A 22,168-nucleotide genomic window follows, 5' to 3' on the forward strand; every position below is an offset into this window, starting at 1 on the left:
GTGGTGTACACTTTCCCCATTGTATTCATGACATCTAGAAGTCTTTTGAATTCTTGATAGTGAAAACCCTCCATTCATTCCTTCATTTATTTGCCAATAAGATTAGGTAATGTGCCCATTTCATTTGACCATTGCCCAATAGATAGTAACTCTTCTACTGTTTAAATTAACAAATTAGGAAAGCAAAGGACATGGTTGCCAATAAATAGCAAGTATAGCTTCCTAGTCAAAACAACATTCATTTCCATTCTTTTAAAAATTCAAAAATTCACTAAATAGGTACATTGTACAAGTCATTCTTCAACAACTATAGGTTGGGGGTACCTCCACCAACCAACATAATCTTTGCTTTTTAACTCTTTGGTCTTTTATCTCTCTCAAATATTCCTTTCTCATTTTGGAGAATGAATTTTCAAGAAAGTGACTTATTTTAATAATTGGACCATCATATTAATGAAATTTATTCCATATTTTAAAGCATTTCTGCTTTTCTGGGGTATGAAATATGAACCTACAAGAGTTTTTAGCATTTGGGAAAACCAATCTAACTTGAATGGACGGTCCATTCTGAAAAAAATTGTGTACAATGTCAAATTCAAATAATTTTGTTTGACAATTTTTGGGTTCATGTATTCAAGTGCTAAGTAAATAATAAGGAAATGTTGACCTAATTATCATTTAAATATTGAGGTACTCAATTTTGAATTGAAAATGCAATTTTAGTGATAAAAAGCAAAACCTAGATTGCATGAAATAACCTAGCAATTTCTAAATATCGAAATTGATAATTGATACTGAAAATGACACCCAAATCCCACTGGGCCACTGACCCACTATAGATTGGCCAAAATCTTAATTATAGACCAGTACCAAAAACAAATGAAAAACTTGTGTTAAAATATTGGAATTTTTACTAAAGACAGAGTTCAAGGCATTCCACTTTTGGAGTTCAAGATCCCATGTTGGACCAAACAAAGAGACTTCCAAAATTCTATGCAACAATCCAATATGTATATAAAATTAGTCCTTGGCGATATTTTATTAGATGCATGATGCTTCAATCTCTTTTCCAACATTCTTTATTTGTAACATTATTCTAATATTAAGAGATATATATATATATATATATATATATAGAGGTTATTCCTAATTGACTTGAAGTGCATTCCTCCAATTGAATTTAATAAATGGTTTGACTTTCTCCTCACACTTTTGTGATGCTCCACATAGGTCTCATATGTGTTATTTGTTAACCCTGCATTGATTTTCAATTTTAGCTCATTAAACCTTAACTCAATTATATTGATGTAAAAATTGATTTTTTGATCCATGAAGGAATTAAATTTGTAAAGTTTATCTTATTATTGAACTATCCATGGATAGAAAATACTTTTTTGACTTACATAAAATCCTTGCAAATAACCAAAAATATATAAACTAATTTAGAATATCAAATACTCTTGTTTTGATAAAGGTAGAATTCGATCACAGACCTTCTATATTATGATAAATGACTTTACCAACTAAACCAACTAAAAGTCTCAAATTCAATTACAATCTTAAAACATGATTGTTGTATTTATATCTTTACATAATTTTTTTTTTAATATTATTGATTACGTTGATTTCATTGTGTAATTCAAACGACCAAATATCGTACAAAATTAGAGTTTTATAAGTGTGATATCTAAAAGAACATCTACAATGGCTTCTGAAAAAAGCTTAGATTAACATATACACACTCATATTATGACTAGTAAAACCTTAGATTAACATCTATACTCTAAATATTATGCTCAAACCTTAAACACGAATCCACGTGAAATGAGCAGAACCATGTCCTCTAGGTGACGGAGCTAGCTCCTACAAGTATGTGATGGTATCAATGCTCTTGTAGATATTTTTTAAAGTTTAATGGGCCCCCACAGGGCATGGAAAGTGGTAAGCTGAGAGTGATTATAAGTCACACATACTCACATGCAAAACAAAGTCACTCTCTACAGGGCTGGGCCAGTGGGCCCAAGCCCATTTGCAGTGAGGTCACCTTTGAACGACAACGGATGCTTGGTCTTTTAGTGCTTCTCACGCGCTCTACAGATGCGTGGACTTTTAGCCTGTTTCACTCTACATGATTTGATTTGATTTTAGATTAATTCTCATTTCTCATCACATGTAAACTCAACATTAAGCAAAATACAAACTTTTTTTATTTTGAGTATTTATCGTTTGGCAATTTTTTAATATATTATTTTGCTTGATGGGATGATATATACACGAAAATCATGAGTAAAACGTGTAGAAACTCAAAAATAGTTACAACATAAAAGAAACCAATTATCTAAACAAATTTGAAAGTGTAATATTTTTTTTAATTATTATATTTTAATGGGAAGACAATGAATAAATTTTACAAAAAATAATAAATAAGGTCACTTCATAAATTCAACCAATTTACCTAATGTTTGCAAAGTTAAAAAGTTCACTCTTTTTTTCAAAAATGAAAAAAAAATTCATATTTTAAAATAGAAATGCTGATTAAATAAAAATGAGTGATTGGTTTCTCTTGTCAAACATTTAAGTATTTAACGAGTCTTTATTATTTTTTTTTTTTGGCATTGAAACAGTTGCTTTATGTCATTGAATGGTAACAAAATTGTTATATTTTGATAATAACAATCCGTAACAATCGTTCTTGTTGTTATATTAGGAATTTAGGATGTACGTGACTTTATAAATTTGAATTTAATTTATTAATTTTTCACATACTTATGTAACAAAAAGAGAATGTGTATATAAAAAAATGTTATTGTCATGCCGTAATTGGGTTGTTAGTTTAGCTATTTTTGATTGTTTTATTAATTTAATTTGTTAAAAAATTCTTAACACGTGTGTCAAAAGCATAGTCTAAGGTCATGACCAAAAACAAAAGCATAGGCAAACTCTAAACCATACCATATTTGCGCGTTGGATTGACTTCCTCACATAGTTATACATATCTAAATTTTTTTCTTTGGAAAAGAAAAATCTATAAATGAACAGGAAAAATAAAAAAAATATCAGTATTATGATATTATCCAAAGAAGAAGTGCTTTTTCTGTCAAGTTTTTGTTTTCTTCTGAAACTCTATCCCATGAATAGTCCAACAAGGGAAAGGAAAGCTAAGCAAAGCAGAGGCAAAGGATCATCACCCACTTCAACTTGTGTCACAAACAGGAGAGAGAGCTTTTAAGAGAGAAAGATAAACAGCTTTTTAGAGAGAGAGAGAGAGAGAGAGCTGCATCCTAGAGAAATGCATTCAGATAAGGACTTGTGCTAAGCCCAGAAGTAAATACCGCTCTCTTTCACCCAACAGAGAGAGAGAGAGAGCTGCATCCTAGAGAAATGCATTCAGATAAGGACTTGTGCTAAGCCCAGAAGTAAATACCGCTCTCTTTCACCCAACAAATGACCTCCACCTTTGTGCATTTCCCAAAAAACTGTTCAACCTTTAATGCCCCTTCAAAAATCTCTCTTTTCCACTCTGCCTCTCTCCTAAACTTTGAAACTTCTTCCCCGTTTCTAAGTTTTCTTAGTCCTAGACCTAGAGAAACACATAGAGAGTCCATAACAGTCTGACCTTTAGCCTATTTCAAAAATGCCAGTTTGACTCTTTCCTTGCTTTTGTTTTGCATTCTCACATTTTGTGGTCTTAAACAAAACTGGGTTTGAGTGTGTTGTGGGCATTGACTTAAACTTGTGGGGTCATCTTTGTTTTTGGTGTTTTGGAGAGTTGGTGTTGAGATTTGAAGAGTTGAGCTCTGTTTGATATGGTTATGGGGTTGCCTTTGGAGATGCTTGGTGTCAAAGGCTTTATAATGGGTTGGTGACAGTGGACCTGTTTCAGTCTCTCTGTTCTTTGCCTTCAACAAGAAGCCTTTTTGTTGTTCCTCATAGTTTGGTAAGCTGTAAAACTAGCTTCCATCTTTGTCTTGTCTCTAACTTATTATTAGCTTTTGAACTTTGAACTTCTTTTTCTCTTGCTTTCTTGGTTGCTAAAAGCTTTGGCTTTTGTTTTAATTCTGTTCACTTTTACGCGTAGTATAATTTTATTTATTTCTATAGTTTCTTCTTTTGCATCTGAAAGTCTTGGAAGTTCATTCTCTTTCTCTTTTATCTTAGTTTTAATGCCACATCTAGTTTTGAGAAGCTTCATATGTGAATTTGAATATCAAGATATGAGTTTTTGTTATGCTCCATTCTTGAAAATATGTAAAATTTTGGAGTTTTCTAAACAATGTATGTGTGTGGAAGGAGAACTTTGATGTAGCATCTTCAGTTTCAAAATTCTTAGTAAGCTTTTTCATGTCAATTTTTTAGTTTACGAACAGAATCTACAGTCAATATCCTGAAGGAACCTTGTCTAGTATCTGCAAATTGGGTTCACATTCTTCTGCATTTGTGCTTCTCTGTAGGGTTTGTCCTGTACTGAATAGTGAATATTAGGACAGGAGAAAATTTGCATTGAATTGCAAAGTTGGGGTCAGAGTTGCTTTTGAAAGATAACCGAATAAATGCATGGATCGGAGGGACCCTATGGCATTGTCGGGGTCAGCCTCTTACTATACATCAAGAGGATTAACTGGGTCTGGAACACAGTCTGGGTTACATGGATCACCAGGCCTTCATCCATTGTCTAATCAAAATTTATCATTTCAATCCAATATTGGGGGCAGTACTATTGTATCAACATTACCAGTAGAGCCTTCTTCAGCTATTTCACCTCATGTTGTCAATGTGGGTGCTCCATCTGGGGTGCCGCCAGGTGAACCTGTGAAAAGGAAAAGAGGAAGACCTCGGAAATATGGACCTGATGGGACTGTTTCATTGGGATTGTCTCCTTCATCATCTGTCAATCCTGGGATGGTAGCATCAACACCAAAGCGGGGTAGAGGGCGTCCACCAGGGTCTGGGAAGAAGCAACAATTAGCATCTCTTGGTATGTTTCAATGGAAAATTCAATTTCTATATTGTGTTGAGATTGAAAATGATTAATGGGTTACTTGTAATTGGTTTTTCAAACTCTCAACCAACATGGGTGATATAGCTTGTTGAAGGAATTATTTTACGGTGTGGATTTTTTAAGAGAAATCCCAAAGACAAGTTAGGGTAGCCTAATTATTATAATGCATCTTTTTACATTGCTACATGATCTGCTTTCAATTGTTGACTATATGACAGTAGTTGCTACTTCAAATATGCCTATTGGAATTCATTATCAGAAGTAAATATACTGACCTTTCCAATACTTTATGTACACTATCTCAACATTCTTACAAAATTTAGTAGACAGGATGATTCAAAAGGTAGCTCTCAGTTTATTGGGTGAACAAAAATTTTGGGTAAACTATGAGGCATATGGTACCTTGAAGGTCACTAAAATGTGGAATATACATAGGGTGATAGATAAGAAAAATGTAGCTGCTTAGCTGCATTTTTTTAACAGGAGGAAATTACTGGGTTGATCAGAAATTATGGAAAACTTTGGGTCATACACAAAATAGTTGGAACCTCCCTGAAATACTGATTGCTTAGAAGTCCAGAGAGAAATTGAGGCAGCATTTGATGCCTCAAAAAAGATTCCAGGTTTATGTATTTGATAACTTAATCCTTAATGTGAACCACTCAAGATGCTAACTAATACAGCCTGAAGCCACTGACTCAAGTAGTTTTGTATTTACATATTTAATATAATTTTGAACCATGCTTCTGATGTTAGACCTTTTTTCAGATGTTCTTATGCATTTGATTTCAGTTTCACAAATTTGCAATCTGGATTGGCTAAGTAAAATGTAACAGCTGCAGTTCATTAATTTAGTTGTCTGTGAGAGCATCATCCTTTCATGTGGAGTAGATTCAATATAAGTGAATTCATATTACATACATGGTGTAGATATATGTTTCTTGTCCTGCATTGGCACTTTTTGGCGTGGAATGATGTTGCAATTCGTTGATTGTTTTGCTAGGTGAATTGCTGTCTGGTTCAGCTGGGATGGGTTTTACCCCGCATATTATTACCATTGCAGTTGGAGAAGTATGCCATATTATCTCATCACATCAATATATATTATTCACATATGCAAGAACCTACAATTCTTTTACCATGATGAGTTCTCTATTGATATATTAACGTGGCCAAGCTATGCCATCAGAGGCAGGCAGCTAATGCCATTTATATGCTAATTTTTTTGGCATATTTCTTTCACTTTGTGATGCAACCTTTCTTAACACCACGTGACATAGATTCTGATTAGGTCTGCAATCGAACTGAGTGCCTCACAAGTCATGTGAGCCGGCTCATTTGTATGTATATTTTTATATTTTTATATTTTTGTATTAGTAATTATGAAGATGTATTATTGTACATAATAATTATATATAAAAATAATAGTTACCTGAATGAGCCAAGCTCAAGTTTAGTAGTTTTGAGGTAGCCATGATTTTTATGTGGTTGGCTTACATATAGTAATATGACTAGCAAAGTTTAACTTTAAAAGAGCACAGAAACTGCCAAAGTACAATGACGCTTATAAATTATGTGAAATCAATGCTAAATCTGATGGGAAAATAATCAAACTTGAGGTTCGTCATTTTCACTAGTGTAATTATTGTTCTTCTATTACTGCATGTTGTCAATCCGATGAGAAAAACTAAGATTCTCGCATTCGATGTTATCATTTTGTATTTCTCACAGAAATAATTGATATTTCTTTTTTGAAGTTTGGCCTTTTCTTTTCTAGGAATAATTGGTGATGTATTTGAGAAGTTTCTTTTGTCTTGAAATCTGCTTATATTTTCTTGTAGGACATTGCAACGAAAATAATGTCATTTTCACAGCAGGGGCCAAGAGCTGTGTGCATCTTGTCAGCCAATGGTGCTGTCTCTACTGTGACTCTTCGTCAGCCCTCGACTTCTGGTGGTACAGTCACATATGAGGTAAGAACACTAAATAATATTCCATTTATCAGTCAGTTATGGGTGTGTCTAGTCTATGAGTAATAACAATGATAATCCTTTGCGAAGGTTCTACAGTCATTATAGGTTGAGGGCTATTAGCTTATGCCTGAAAAATGAGCTCAATTAATATCACCAACTCCGGAGCCTTGTCCAAAAGGATGTTCTAATGGTTGAGGCTTTTTTTAAATCTCAAGCAATTGCCCAAGGCATTTTCGTGTTCGTTCTTCTTAGCCATCATAAATTTGAGCTTAAAAAACTTGACAGAAAAAATAATTTGAATTCAACATCCATGTGTAATGGTTATGGTCTGAAATCCTACAATGCACAAACATGTGTGCGCGTATGCATACATACACACACTGACACATTTATGTATATTGCTTTGCTTATTATCCTTCCGTTTCTTTCTAAGCTTCTTTTTTCTATTTACTGATAATAAACAGTTTTCCTTTCCTTGTGGATTGTGACTTCTGTAGGGACGATTTGAGATAATATGTCTGTCAGGCTCCTACTTGCTCACTGAAACTGGTGGCTCCAGAAACCGAACTGGTGGTTTGAGTGTCTCCCTTGCTAATCCTGATGGTCGTGTCATCGGTGGTGGGGTTGGTGGAATGCTTATTGCAGCAAGCCCTGTTCAGGTAATAACTTCTTCATTGCTTTTTCTCTCAGTTACTCTGTTCAGTAAATCATTTCCACTCCCGAGTTTCTAGTTAATCTTTTCAATGGGGAAATAATTTATGGGGTTAGACTGCTGTTTGCTATACAAATATTGTAACCATGACCATGAATGGTTATCAGATAGCAAAATGCCGGGATAGTTATTTCAGCTATTTAGTTATGGCTAATCATATTAAACCATATTTCATTTCATCGTGCCACAAAATGAGCCAAAAGATCATGATTGTGGTCACCTAAATATCACAAAAGAAGATATGAGTTTTATTTTCTTCTTCCTTTGGTTCATGTTGAGGCTGAAATAAATGATGGATGATTCCAGGTGATAGTAGGTAGCTTCATATGGGGTGGTCCAAAGATAAAGAACAAGAAAAGGGAAGCTGTAGAAGGTGTCACAGACTTGGACCATCAGACAGTTGACAATTCAGTTGTGCTAAACAGCATTCCACCAGATCAAAATCTTACTCAAAGTCCTTCAATGGGCATGTGGTCAGCATCACGGTCATTGGATATTCGTAACACTCATGTTGACATTGATTTGATGCGGGGGTGACTATTTTATTTACACGGGTGTTGTATGTATATTTCAGTTTCATGACTAGTCAGACCTATTTTTCATTGAAGCACCAATGACGAAAAACAGAAGCCAGCTGATTTTGTTCTTCGATATGTCTAACTTCATTTGTCCACGGTAGACATCGGGGATCATTGTACTTCTATTTCTTTAGTTGAATCAAAATTTAGTTTGAAATTTAGCATTCATGATTTCAATTTACCATTCATGGTTTCAATTTGCTTTCATGAAAGGCTTCACCTGTAGGTATGGTAGAACTTTTTATCCGTTGAAGAAATAAAAAATGATATTGAAGTCTTTACTTGTTAACATCCATTCTTGATTAACACAGGGTGCTCATGCTTAAGTGGTGAAAGGGAATATACATTGAGGTGTTCTCAATTAGTGAGAGGCTGCTATGGGGTGTGGAATGTGCTTGTTGTTTATATGACTTGTGTATGAGTAAAATTGTTTTCATTTCTCAAACTCAAGTTTTATTTTTATGTTTCAATCAGGATTGTGTTACGAGTAATTTTTCTTGTTACGTAGTAGTCTGATATGTTATGTTATTAAGTAATGTGCTCACATTTCTTTCTATCTCACGATTCACCTTTCTACCTTTTGATTAGGGGTGCGCGCGGTGCGGTTCAACTCACTTTTCCCTCGGAACCGTGCACCGCGCCAGACATGAATAGACGGTGCGGTTCGGTGCTTAAAACCATGAAAAAAATAAAAAAACCAAACCAAGCCAAACCATCTTGAATGCGGTGCGGTGCGGTTCTCACCACGGTTCTGGGCCTAATGGGGCCTCACACTTGTTTTTTTAAGCCTAAGCCTAATTATTTAATGATGCAAACCCATCCTAATTAAAAAATATATAAAAATGTACAAAAATGTGTACAAAAAGTGTATAAAAAGTATATAAAAATGGTATAAATATATATAAAAAATATATAAAATGGTGTATATGACAATATATGTATAAAAATATAAAAAAAATATATTTTTTGCAAGTGTGCGGTTCGGTTCGGTGCGGTTAAATAAGGTGTAGAACCGAAACCGGAACCGGAGAGAAGCGGTGCGGTTCGGTTTTTTTGACGGTGTTGACTTTTTTTTGTCAACGCGGTTTTTTGCGGTTTTTTTGCGGTGCGGTTCGGCCGATTTTGGCAGTCCGCGGTTAATATGCCCACCCCTACTTTTGATGTCATTCTAAGAAAAACACACAACAAGAAGGTTGAAAAACAGAAACATGTGCGCCACACATTATATTATACTACTGTTAGAACACATTCCACATACATAGGAATAAGGCAATAAAACAACAAAAGCAACAAGCCAGACACACTAATTAATGTAACTAAGCGTCAGACCATGTGATGTCCAAGCCACCCCAATTGTCTTCGGGCACACCCAAAGCTTTCCAGACAGCCTTAGAGGCATCAACAATGTTGTTAGGACAGGGAGGTTGGTAGTCATGGTCTGCATCACATCCCTCAGTAGAGTCACACTCATCCACCACCATGGCCACCACACTGCGCCCATTAGCACTGATTGTGATGTTGTTATGGCACCTTCCTCCATTGTTGTACCATCCAGTGGATAGTGCCACAACTGGTGTGTTGTCATTATGGTATTTGTTGTCACATTCTGATGGACCCCCGCCATCGCCGCCTGCCTCAAAACTGTTGAGAGTGAGGTAGGCCTTGGTGCTCCAGGACAACGGGGGTGAGCATGTGTAGGTTGGGTACATTTTGCCAGCAACACAGCAGTCAGAGTCATTCTCTTGATTGCATTGTCCAGGAGGGGCCTTCCTTCCTCTGATTCTACCACTTGGACGACATTGCTGAGCTTCAGTAACCAAGAAAACTGCTAAAAGGAGAGTGACTAGTAGGAGACTGGACCCTTTTGAGAAAAAACTCTTCATTTTCTCTGTTTCTCTGTTTTTCTACTTGTGCTCTTGTGTTGAATGTTTGATGCATAAAAGCATTTGATGAGGGTGGTATATATAGCAAATTCCTAGTACCAAATTGAACATATCATTTGCTACGCAATTATGTATACAGTACTCCATGAACGTAACGCCACTCAGTTCCTATCTTTCTTGCAATACGACAAAGCAGCAGTTTATTTTGGAAAATTGAATTATCTGACCATCATCACTGTCAAATGCTCTACATGGCCTGATGAATACTGAAAATATGATATTACAATCACCATTATGAATCTGCTAATCCAAATCAATATTCTATTGAAAGTTTAAAATAGTTTACGAGAATTTGGTTGTGTTTCCTGACTTAGAAATTATAATAGACTATATTTTTAGCTTATTCATAATGAGGAAACTACTTTTGGTGTACATGGGAGAGAAGGAGTTGTTTCTTATATTGGTCATACGGCATAGCCATCAACATGTACATGGCCATTTTGTTTATAAAATTGTAAATAAGAGGGACCTGATGGTTTACAAAGAACAAAGAACACACAGAATGAAATTATCAAGGCCCAAAAGCCAACAGTAAGCTGCCAATTATATTATACATAAAATATGGTACTATCTGATGCTAAGACTACATTATTGTCCATATATAGTTACTGAACACTTTTATAATTATTCCTACCTGTTTAGTGAACTTCAGTCATCCAGAGAAGGCATTAAGATGGTGAGGTTTTAGGACTATTGCACATAATCATTTACTTGGGCTGATGCTTAAATTAATATGTAAGTTTTGGGGTTCAAAATGCAAGTAAATAATCTGTAATAGCTGCTACTCCTTGTTGTGATATTGGAAGGGGTGTATTTTAATACAATGAGAGGTATATGTTATTAGAAACATATTCATGAATGGCTGGTTTTAAGCCCAAAATGGCCCTAACTGGTTAATGAAGACAAAGGACACTGCCTACTGCCTAGTAAGTAGTATCATACGCTATTAGAAACATAAAAATTCTGTGAAGATCCGTGATTGGAATTTGGGTAGATTAAACACTCTCTGTTCAACAAGAAACTTTAATCCCCTTTTTTATTTCTTCAAAAGAAAAATGCTAGATGAAGTTAAATCCAAACCATGAATGATAAACTGAAATCATGAATGCTAAATTACAAACTAAATTTAGCATAGTGGCCTAGGCCTATGCCCGGAGTGGGGATCTTTGGACAAAGTCGAACTCTTACCATAGGTGTTGAGGCAAGTATATTTTCTACCAGTACCACTAAAGCTATACATCGACAACAGAATTGTCATCGTTGTGCCTCATTAACTGACAAACATAAGATTTCATTGAAATATTGTAACATTCTCTTTGCCTGTGAAAATCAAAAGACAAAAGTATACCCTAAACCCTTGCAGAAAAGCAACTTCTTCAGAAAAAGTGTTTCATTTTAGGCAAGCTGGTTGGATATGAGTATCCAACCTGATCTGTTAATCATCCAAACAATAACTTTTCTATCTTTTAATGATGTCAGGAGGTCCAATAATGCAAAATTGACTTGTATTAGTCCAAACATTTTAAGTATGATATAGTTTGATTAGGCTCATTTTGCACCATCTTAAGATTCTGAAGGATCTTTCTACTATTGGAATCAACCAAGATCATCTCACACAAATGAAAATAGGGAACTAAACAGTAAATACAAAAGTCTGCATAAGCAGAAGATTTAGTATGTTCCCATAACCAAAATATGATAATAGAAGCTTTAGTATGTTCACAAACACAGAAGTCAATTATCTATATTGACTTCTATAATATACATAACATATTACACAGCATATTCCACATACATAGACACAAGTCAACAAAACAACACAAAAGCAACAAGCTAGATAGACACTAATGTAATGTAACTAAGCATCGGACCATGTGATATCTAAGCCACCCCAATTGTCTTCAGGTACACCCAAGGCTTTCCACACAGCCTTGGAGGCATCAACGATGTTGTTAGGACAAGGAGGTTGGTAGTCATGGTCTGCATCACATCCCTCATTAGAGTCACACTCATCCACCACCATGGCCACCACACTGCGCCCATTAGCACTAATGGTGATGTTGTTATGGCACCTCCCTCCATTATTGTACCATCCAGTGGATAGTGCCACAACTGGGGTGTTGTCATTGTGGTATTTGTTGTCACATTCTGATGGACCCCCGCCATCGCCACCTGCCTCAAAACTGTTGAGAGTGAGGTAGGCCTTGGTGCTCCCGGACAATGGCGGTGAGCATGTGTAGGTTGGGTACATTTTTCCAGCAACACAGCAGTCAGAGTCATTCTCCTGATTACATTGTCCGGGAGGGGCCTTCCTTCCTCTAATCCTGCCACTTGGACGACATTGCTGAGCTTCAGCAACCAAGCAAATGGTTAAAAGGAGAGTGACTAGTACCACAAGGTCCACAATGGACCCTTTTGAGAAAAAGCTCTTCATTTTCTCTTTGTTTGTCTCTCTTTTTCTACTTGTGCTTTTGTGTGGAATGTTTGATGAGGGTGGTATATATAGCAGATTCCTATCCTTCTTGAACATATTATTTGGTACGTAATTATGTGTACACTCCATGAACATAATGCCACTCAGTTCCTATCCTTCTTGCAATGAGACAAAGTAGCAGTTTATTTTGCCAAATTGAATTATCTAACCATCATCACTGTCAAATGCTCTACATAGCCTAATGAATACTGCAAATATGATATTACAATCACCCTTATGCTTCTGGTAATCTAAATCAGTATTCTATTGGAAATTTAAAATCGTTTACGAGAATTTCATTGTGTTTAGTGACTTAGGAATTAGAATTGACTATACTTTTGGCTTATTCAAAACCAGAAAACTACTCTTGATTTATATGAGAAGAGAGGAATTGTTTCTTATATTGGCCATTTGTATATTAAATTGTAAATAAAAGGCCCCAATGGTTTACACAGAACAAAGATCATACACAGTGAAATTTTCAATGCTCGAAAGCCATCATCAAGCAGCCAGTTATATTATACATAGGATATGTTACTCTAGTTAAGATAAGGCCTTGAAAATACTATCTGCTGCTGAGACTACAATATTGTCCATTAGAATGTGACAACCAATACTGAACATTTTTTATAATTCTCAGTACCTGTTTAGTGAACCTCAGTCATCAAGAGAAAGCATTTAGATAGTGAGGTTTAGGACTATAGCACATAATCAATTAGAACCAAATTAGTCTAAGACAGTGTGACTAATTCAAATGTTTGCACTGAGCATGCCGTGACAGCAAAGTCTAGAAGGTTTGACATCAAGACTCTTAAAATGGTATCATCTTTTGAACATTTAGTACCAGCTATTGGAGAAATTATTGTGGTTTCCAAGCACTTATTGTTTTAGGAAATCCCTATATAAATGTATATCCCATCAGTCCTAATTGTGCATCAAAAATTGAAAAGGACCAAACTATTTAATTAGAAGAGAGAATGAAGAATACAATCTTAATAGTGTGTCTTTCTACATTACTAGTTTTTGTTGCAAATTTTTCAGATGTTGAAGCCCAAGTTTGCAGGCCAAGTGGCAAAATCATAGGGAAGAAATCCCCTTCTGGACAGTGCAACACAGAGGATGACTCTGTTTGTTGCATTAAAGGCAAACTCTACACAACCTACAAGTGCTCACCCTCAGTGTCTAGCCACACCAAGGCAGTTCTAACCCTCAACAGCTTCGAGAAGGGTGGGGATGGCGGCGGTCCATTGGAGTGTGACAAGAAATATCACTCTGATGACAAACCAATTGTGGCACTGTCAACTGGCTGGTTCAATAGAAAAGCCAGGTGCCTCAACAACATTACAATAAGTGCTAATGGGAGGATTGTGGTGGCAATGGTTGTTGATGAATGTGACTCCACAATGGGATGTGATAAAGACCATGATTATCAGCCTCCATGTGCTAACAACATTGTTGATGCCTCAATAGCAGTTTGGAAAGCCTTGGGAGTTCGTAAAGAAGACTGGGGAGAATTGGATATTACTTGGGCTGATGCTTAAATATATAAGTCTTGCAGGGTCCAATTGCAAGAAAATAATTTGTAATAGTTGCTACTCTTTTGTTGATATTGGAAAGGGGTGTATTTTAATACAATGAAAGGTATATGTTGAAGTCCAGACCAACATTTAGTGTGATCTTCAGGTCTTGAATCTCTAATGGATGGTTATAAGCCCAAAATTTTCCCAACTGGATTAAAGAAGATGAAGGACACTGTCTTTTAACTAGCATGCTATTCAAAACTTCCACATGCACTCTGTGAACATCCATGATTGGGTAGATTAAATAAACATATACACACTGTTCAAGAAGAATGTGTATACTATTTCACAAACATGGTGCATGGATGTGTTAGTTCTAGGTATTTAATTAGAAATTGGCTTCTCCTTGCCAAAAACATTGTAATCTTTCAACCATTGTCACATTCAACAAGCTCTAGGAATTTTATTTTCTTAAGGTTTGGTTTTTTGGGTTGAAGATATCAAGTTTGAAGTTCAAAGACCTCATGCACCAAGGTAAAATGCATCTCATGCAATGCATTTCATGCATCATATTTTTGCATGTTTGATGAGTCCTTAAAATGCCTTCAGGTCTTGTTTTCATAATTTAAAATGGCATGTGCTGAGCCCATGAGGTTGTGTGTGTTGGATTTTGGGCCTGTCATGTGGTTAACAATCTCAGCCCATTACATGTGTTAAATGGTGCTAGTATTGGACTAGTCACATAGTATTATTTTTGTAAGCCCATTCTTGTTTTAATAAGTCATGTGCAGTGCACACGTTTTCAGTCATATGTTTTAATACATTCTCATGTGCACTATTCATCATCACTTACACATACTCACGCACACAACAGTTAACATTCCCTTGCTAAAATCTTCATGCCCAATCTCTTACTTCAACCACATCATCATTCTCATCCTAATTCTTTCATGGCATGATACTTGGATATTTCTTTTGCGAGCTTTGTCTCTTTGTCTTCTAGCTAAACCAAGTAAGAAACTTTCAAGTGTCCAAATTAGGTGAGAATGGATTTGATCAAAAGATGGGTACGATTCACTTTTCTCTTTCAACTCTTATTTCATTATGCATTTTTACGCCTTGGGCATTTGAAAGAGAGAGTGCTAGTTATACCAATAAGGAAAAATATTTTTCTTATGAAAAATTGATTTCTAAAATTTGGGTTTTGTTTTCTAAAATCTGAGTGTGCTTTGTGTGTTCTTCATCATCATCAAACACTCATATAGATTTTCGATTTTGGATTCTCTATCGACTTTTTTAAGTTTTGTAACTTGAGGAAGCTGATTTTTATAGAATCCATACTTGCATCTCATAGCATTTTCGTTGGATCCACTACGCTTGGTTGTTGTCGGTGCCGTGCATTGAAGAGCTTAAGGAGTGAGCTACCAATGACATGATTGACTAATTGTTTTGCTCAAGATGTTTGCACAAGGGTAAGAAGCTGCCTCTTAGAGTTATGACTTAAATGATTGAGCTTGTTTGTTTGATTTCTTGTATTGAAACATTTGATAGTGGATTGCCCAGTCAGCTGAAAAAGACCCTCAGTTTTTTAACCCTTTAGTGGTTTTTCTGGGTGAACAATTTTGTGTCTTCTACCTTACTTGTTTATCTTGTGTTGCTTATTATTAAAATGAAAACATAAACACAAAAACACATACTTCACATTTGAGTATGACAACTTAAACTCTTGAATGTTAAATGAAATTTACAAATCTATCTACACACCACTTTAGTTGTTGATAGCACTTGAATGCCTACTGTGATGAGTCCTTTAAGTGTTTAGGTTGTCACTTGGTTGTTGAATGCATTTGTAATAAGTTGTTTGTGTCATTGGTGTGTTTGTTTGTAGTGTCAATATGAGGTTTAGATTTATGTCTGGTTGATAAGTCACTGACTCAACATTTAAACGAAAATTGGGGTTTTGTTACTAAGTGTGGTTTTGACTCAATAAATTAGGGTGATGTGCCACCTAATACCAAATTTCAGGATGTTAGCAAAGGAAAGAAACTTCAATCCCCATTTTTTATTTATTCAAAAGCTTTACCATACCTATAGATAAAAGTCAATTGAAACCATGCATGGTAAATTGAAAATCATGAATGCTAAATTTCAAACTGAATTTATAGTATTGGAATTGTCATCTTTTTGCCTTTTTGTTCAAATTGGCCTAACCGCCTAAGTCTTAAGGGGAAGGACAAAGTTGAATTCTCATCATAGGTACATATCCTATGATGTGAATTCAACTTTGTCCTTGTGCATTCCTCATTAAGTGACATACATAAGATTTCAGCACAGGGATAAGGAGATGTAATATTCTCTTTGCATGTGAAAATCAAAAGACCAAAGTATACCCTAAACCCTTACATAGAAGAACCTTCTTTAGGCAGGGTGCTTCATTTTGGACAAGCTGCTTGGATATTGTATATAACAACTGATCACTGCTAATCAACCAAACAATGACCCATCTGTGTAATAATGCAAAATTATTTTGTATTGACAATCTGAAATTCCTACATTTTTAAGTATCATATCAAGCTTGACTTCTGGTGGTACAGTCACATATGAGGTAAGAACACTAAATAATATTCCATTTATCAGTCAGTTATGGGCGTGTCTAGTTTATGAGTAACTTGACTAGACAATTTGCCTCATAATATGGTCAAACTGTGCTTTCGTTGCATCATAATTTGCTTGCATTGCATCATATTTTGCTTCATATCATGAAGTCACCTCATTCAATCTCTCTTCCATTTGTGCATTCATCTCTTCTCACATTTTTGCTCTTTCATCCTCTCCATTTCCTCTTTCTGAGTTGCTCTTCCAGTAGCACCATAGCGTTGTAAGCGCTGAAGCTTTATTGAACCTAAAACTTATGAAAAAACTTCATCATCATTGACAGATGTAGACCCATTGTCTGAAAGTTTACTAGTAGCCTCTTCGTACCTAGCCTTGAAAATACAAAAGAGATAAAATTTAAAATTCACATACTAGAAGAATTTGAAGTTAAATAATGAATCTGTGTTATATACTTATATACCATCACATCCTCTGTAGTAGAGTCAACCCAAGACCCATCCTTTCTCTTTGGGTCATGATAAAGAATTCTCTACCAGATGGCTCCTTACCAGTAAGTGCAATCTATCATCACAGAACATTCAATTTGTCAGCTGTTATAGTATCAGAACATTCTATTTATTGCATAATATATTCTAATTTTATTAGTGTAGGTTGTTTAATTAGAAGTTTATGAAAAATTCATATTTGAAATAAAAAAAGAAAAGTCCAAACAAAGAATTATGAGCATTAAAAACACCAAAGATTTAGGAAGTAATAACAACAGTTACCAATAATAAATAGTCGAATAATAGTCTGACATAGGGTTGAGGGCATAAAAGAGATTTACAATATCTGAATTTTAAAAAACGCTGACTAGGAAATATATATATAGAAAGTAGGTGAGTTGGCAACTAGTCAAAGGGGTTAAGGCATGAAAAAAAATATATATGGGTTTTAATGGAAGAAATATAAATTTGTAGGGGATTTCCCTATTTGTCTATTGTATTAAATCACAGAGAGAGATGAGGAAAAGAAAAGAGAAATTGGGAATGCTTTTGGAGTTAGATTCATGCATTTGTATGCAATTATACCTTAAACTTATTAGAAGACCAATGATCTACAAGCCATTTCCATTGTTCTGCAGGAACTGAATTTGGACGGTTTTCAAGGCGCTCTTCATAAGTCTCTTTCACAGCAAAGTATTTGTTTTTCAATTTGTCTACATCTTAAAGGTTTAAATGTGTCTACAATACTTTATGCCTATTTGTCTCTAGATTTTAAATTAGTGTGTGTGCCTACTAGGAGACTGTGGACTGGAGCTGTAGACACCAAGTCCATCCACTTGTCCGGAATCAAGAAGGGGATGACTGTTTGATCCATGTGGAAATAGACGGCGTGCAATCAGAGCACTATAGAAAAACGAGGGAGACGCTACTGCTCTCTTCTCTCCCCAGTATTTTTTGGATATTGTTTCAAAGAAGGAAGAACGATACAATGACTTTCTGAAAAGGGAAGGGGTGCCACTTGAACAAGACTACCCATACAAGAGGAGAGAAGAGGCACCCTTTCCCTTTTCATTAGTTAGTCTTGCCACTCAGCATGCTAAGGTGGCACGCTAATCCCCACACAAGTTTTTCTCTTTCGTGAGGTATTCTTCTACTCAAGTTGTTTTTTCTTAGAATATGTGTATATTGATTTTTTGTGTATTCTACAAGTAAGATATACATAAGAAAATTCATTTAGTTTAATATTTTTTTTATGTGATTGTCGTATGTCACTTATCAACAATGACATAAAGGATTCAAACATTGAATGAAAAACTTATATAATCACTTGTAAAAATATCGAAATGTTAAATTTTGGAGTATAAATTATTTCGTGGATGATCTCACTCATTTAATATTCTACAAGTTGGGAATGCTTTTGGAGTTAGATTCATGCATTTGTATGCAATTATACCTTAAACTTATCAGAAGACCAATGATCTACAAGCCATTTTCATTGTTCTGCAGGAATTGAATTTGGACGGTTTTCAAGGCGCTCTTCATAAGTCTCTTTCACAACAAAGTATTTGTTTTTCAATTTGTCTACATCTTAAAAGTTTAAATGTGTCTGCAATACTTTATGCCTATTTGTCTCTAGATTTTAAATTAGTGTGTATGCCTACTAGGAGACTGTGGACTGGAGCTGGAGACACCAAGTCTATCCACTCATCCGGAATCAAGAAGGGGATGACTGTTTGATCCATGTGGAAATAGAAGGCGTGCAATTAGAGCACTATAGAAAAACGGGGAAGATGCTACTGCTCTTTTCTCTCCCCAGTATTTTTTGGATATTGTTTCAAAGAAGAAGAACGATATAATAACTTTCCTAAAAGGGAAGGGGTGCCACTTGAACAAGACTACCCATACAAGAGGAGAGAAGGCACCCTTTCCCTTTTCATTAGTTAGTCTTGCCACTCAGCATGCTAAGGTGGCACGCTGATCCCCACACAAGTTTTTCTCTTTCGTGAGGTATTCTTCTACTCAAGTTGTTTTTTTCTTAGAATATGTGTGTATTGATTTTTTGTGTGTTCTACAAGTAAGATATACATAAGAAAATTCATTTAGTTTAATATTTTGTTTTTATATGATTGTCGTATGTCACTTATCCACAATGACATAGAGGATCCGAACATTGAATGAAAAACTTATATAATCACTTGTAAAAATATCAAAATGTTAAATTTTGGAATATAAATTATTTTGTGGATGATCTCACTCATTTAGACTTAGTTATCAACAACACTACAAGTTTTTCTCTTTCGCGAGGTATTCTTCTACTCAAGTTGTTTTTTCTTAGAATATGTGTGTATTGATTTTTTGTGCATTTTACAAGTAAGATATACATAAGAATATTCATTTAGTTTAATATTTTGTTTTTATGTGATTGTCGTATGTCACTTATCAACAATGACATAGAGGATCTGAACATAGAATGAAAAACTTATATAATCACTTGTAAAAATATCGAAATGTTAAATTTTAGAATATAAATTATTTTGTGGGTGAGTAGTTTTAACTATAACAAAAATCTCAAAACTTTCAAAACAGAAATGTTGTGAGGTCTTAGAACTAAGAATAATAAAATCCTAAAGAACTCAAGCCTCATTAGAAAATTGGGTAAGTAGCTCTCTGTTTGATGTCCATTACTCCTTAGGTTGGAGTCTGCCTTCCTTGATTAATGGATTGTTGCGTTCCCTCTTGTTACATTGCAATAGCAGTACCTATACAAGATGAGAGAATGCACCCTTTCCCTTTTCATTAGTTAGTCTTGCCACTCAGCATGCTAAGGTGGCACGCTGATCCCCACACAAGTTTTTCTCTTTCGTGAGGTATTCTTCTACTCAAGTTGTTTTTTTCTTAGAATATCTGTGTATTGATTTTTTGTGTGTTCTACAAGTAAGATATACATAAGAAAATTCATTTAGTTTAATATTTTGTTTTTATGTGATTGTCGTATGTCACTTATCAACAATGACATAGAGGATCCGAACATTGAATAAAAAACTTATATAATCACTTGTAAAAATATCAAAATGTTAAATTTTGGAATATAAATTATTTTGTGGATGAGCTTACTCATTTAGACTTAGTTATCAACAACACTACAAGTTTTTCTCTTTCGCGAGGTATTCTTCTACTCAAGTTGTTTTTTCTTAGAATATGTGTGTATTGATTTTTTGTGTATTTTACAAGTAAGATATACATAAGAATATTCATTTCGTTTAATATTTTGTTTTTATGTGATTGTCGTATGTCACTTATCGACAATGACATTGAGGATCCGAACATTGAATGAAAAACTTATATAATCACTTGTAAAAATATCAAAATGTTAAATTTTGGAATATAAATTATTTTGTGGATGATTTCACTCATTTAGACTTTGTTATCAACAACACTACAAGTTTTTCTCTTTCGAGAGGTATTCTTCTACTCAAGTTGTTTTTTCTTAGAATATGTGTGTATTGATTTTTTGTGTATTTTACAAGTAAGATATACATAAGAATATTCATTTAGTTTAATATTTTGTTTTTATGTGATTGTCGTATGTCACTTATCAACAATGACATAAAGAATCTGAACATAAAATGAAAAACTTATATAATCACTTGTAAAATATCGAAATGTTAAATTTTAGAATATAAATTATTTTGTGGGTGAGTAGTTTTAACTATAACAAAGATCTCAAAAGTTTCAAAATAGAAATGTTGTGAGGTCTTAGAACAAGGAATAATAAAATCCTAAAGAACTCAAGCCTCATTAGAAAATTGGGTAAGTAGCTCTCTGTTTGATGTCCATTACTCCCTAGGTTGGTGTCTGCCTTCCTTGATTAGTGGATTGTTGCGTTCCCTCTTGATACATTGCAATAGCAGTATTTTGTCTTTCCAAGTCAATATTTTTGCGTGTTCCTCAGGTTACTAAGTATCCTGGCAAAACCATTTTCACCCTAGATTATCCCCCACGAGTTTTTGCATAACCAATAATTTTTAGTGAAACCTACCATTAGCATCGCGTGCTTGTCTTGTTGATAACCACACTGCAAGCAAGTGGCCCACTGGGAATTATTGGTTATGCAAAAACTCGTGGGGGAAAATCTGGGGTGAAAATGGTTTTTGCAGGATACTTGAGGAACACGCAGAAATATTGATGTAGATTTGTTGCTCGAGAAGAAAAAAGTTCCAAGAAAGACAAATGAATTTTCTACTGGAGATGCGATACTATGCACTTTGCACATGTTGCCCTTCCAATACTAAATGTGATATTATTATATTACCTTCGTAATTTTGTTTTTGAATAGAATAAGATAAACTTGTTAAGATTGAGGCTCGTTATCTCCCCTTTAAGAAATACTCGATCAATTTGATGTGCTTCTTTATTGTTGCAAAGAGACATGACTATGGTGATATTTCTTCCTCACATTTTTTTTTTTCTGTCCATCTATGATAGAGGCAACAAAATTTAAGTTGCTATCGCACTGGTAAGATTTTTTTTCTTAAAGCGAGAGGAGTTAACAAGATGAAGAAGTGGAGAAACAAGAAATTTTACTTCCTAAGTAAAGTGAGGGTTTTAAAAATGTCGTATTAAGAATCTAAGATGTCATGAATCTTAGAGAGACTTTTAAATTGCGAGGTACCATTACAAATTCAATACATACGAATGTTAATTCCATGAAATAACTCGTAGATTAAACCATTCATTTGTTTAACTACTCATACTATGGATGTGGGAGTCTCACATCAAACCCTGTTTTCTGAGAAATTATTGTGTGTGACCGTAACACCATGTGGTATGATAACGTGGTATGACCAATCTACTCAAATTATAACACGC

The 22,168-nt window shown here is 34.8% G+C and overlaps 4 protein-coding genes across 6 annotated transcripts; 2 read left to right on the forward strand and 2 right to left on the reverse strand.

Annotated features, from left to right (window-relative positions):
• Positions 1-3,368: 3,368 nt before the first annotated feature.
• On the forward strand, positions 3,369-8,551 carry LOC147290627 (AT hook motif DNA-binding family protein). 2 transcript variants are annotated; one of them, XM_086238637.1, is made up of 6 exons: positions 3,369-3,937; positions 4,452-4,975; positions 6,003-6,070; positions 6,877-6,972; positions 7,470-7,631; positions 7,991-8,551. In XM_086238637.1, exons 2-6 carry the CDS (start codon positions 4,555-4,557, stop codon positions 8,219-8,221), a joined length of 978 nt encoding a protein of 325 aa, XP_086094763.1. In that variant the 5' UTR covers positions 3,369-3,937; positions 4,452-4,554; the 3' UTR covers positions 8,222-8,551. The 2 variants fall into 2 exon arrangements, with proteins under 2 accessions (XP_086094763.1, XP_086094762.1); XM_086238636.1 differs by having other exon boundaries at positions 3,372-3,937; positions 6,841-6,972.
• Positions 8,552-9,566: 1,015 nt separating this feature from the next.
• LOC147290628 (putative ripening-related protein 1) lies at positions 9,567-10,175 on the reverse strand. The gene has a single exon (XM_086238641.1). The coding sequence runs from the start codon at positions 10,143-10,145 to the stop codon at positions 9,579-9,581; it is 567 nt and encodes a 188-aa protein (XP_086094767.1). The 5' UTR covers positions 10,146-10,175; the 3' UTR covers positions 9,567-9,578.
• A 1,888-nt stretch (positions 10,176-12,063) lies between these two features.
• On the reverse strand, positions 12,064-12,639 carry LOC147290629 (putative ripening-related protein 1). 2 transcript variants are annotated; one of them, XM_086238639.1, is made up of 2 exons: positions 12,513-12,639; positions 12,064-12,431 (listed from the first exon to the last, which is right to left on the reverse strand). In XM_086238639.1, the coding sequence occupies exons 1-2, from the start codon at positions 12,637-12,639 to the stop codon at positions 12,064-12,066; spliced, it is 495 nt and encodes a 164-aa protein (XP_086094765.1). The 2 variants fall into 2 exon arrangements, with proteins under 2 accessions (XP_086094765.1, XP_086094764.1); XM_086238638.1 differs by having other exon boundaries at positions 12,064-12,639.
• Positions 12,640-13,655: 1,016 nt separating this feature from the next.
• LOC147290630 (kiwellin-1-like) lies at positions 13,656-14,219 on the forward strand. Its single transcript, XM_086238642.1, has one exon. It carries the CDS (start codon positions 13,656-13,658, stop codon positions 14,217-14,219), a length of 564 nt encoding a protein of 187 aa, XP_086094768.1.
• Positions 14,220-22,168: the final 7,949 nt, after the last annotated feature.

This window comes from Dryas octopetala, chromosome 3, assembly GCF_963921425.1.
Source record: "Dryas octopetala chromosome 3, drDryOcto1.1, whole genome shotgun sequence".
Taxonomy (NCBI): domain Eukaryota; kingdom Viridiplantae; phylum Streptophyta; class Magnoliopsida; order Rosales; family Rosaceae; genus Dryas; species Dryas octopetala.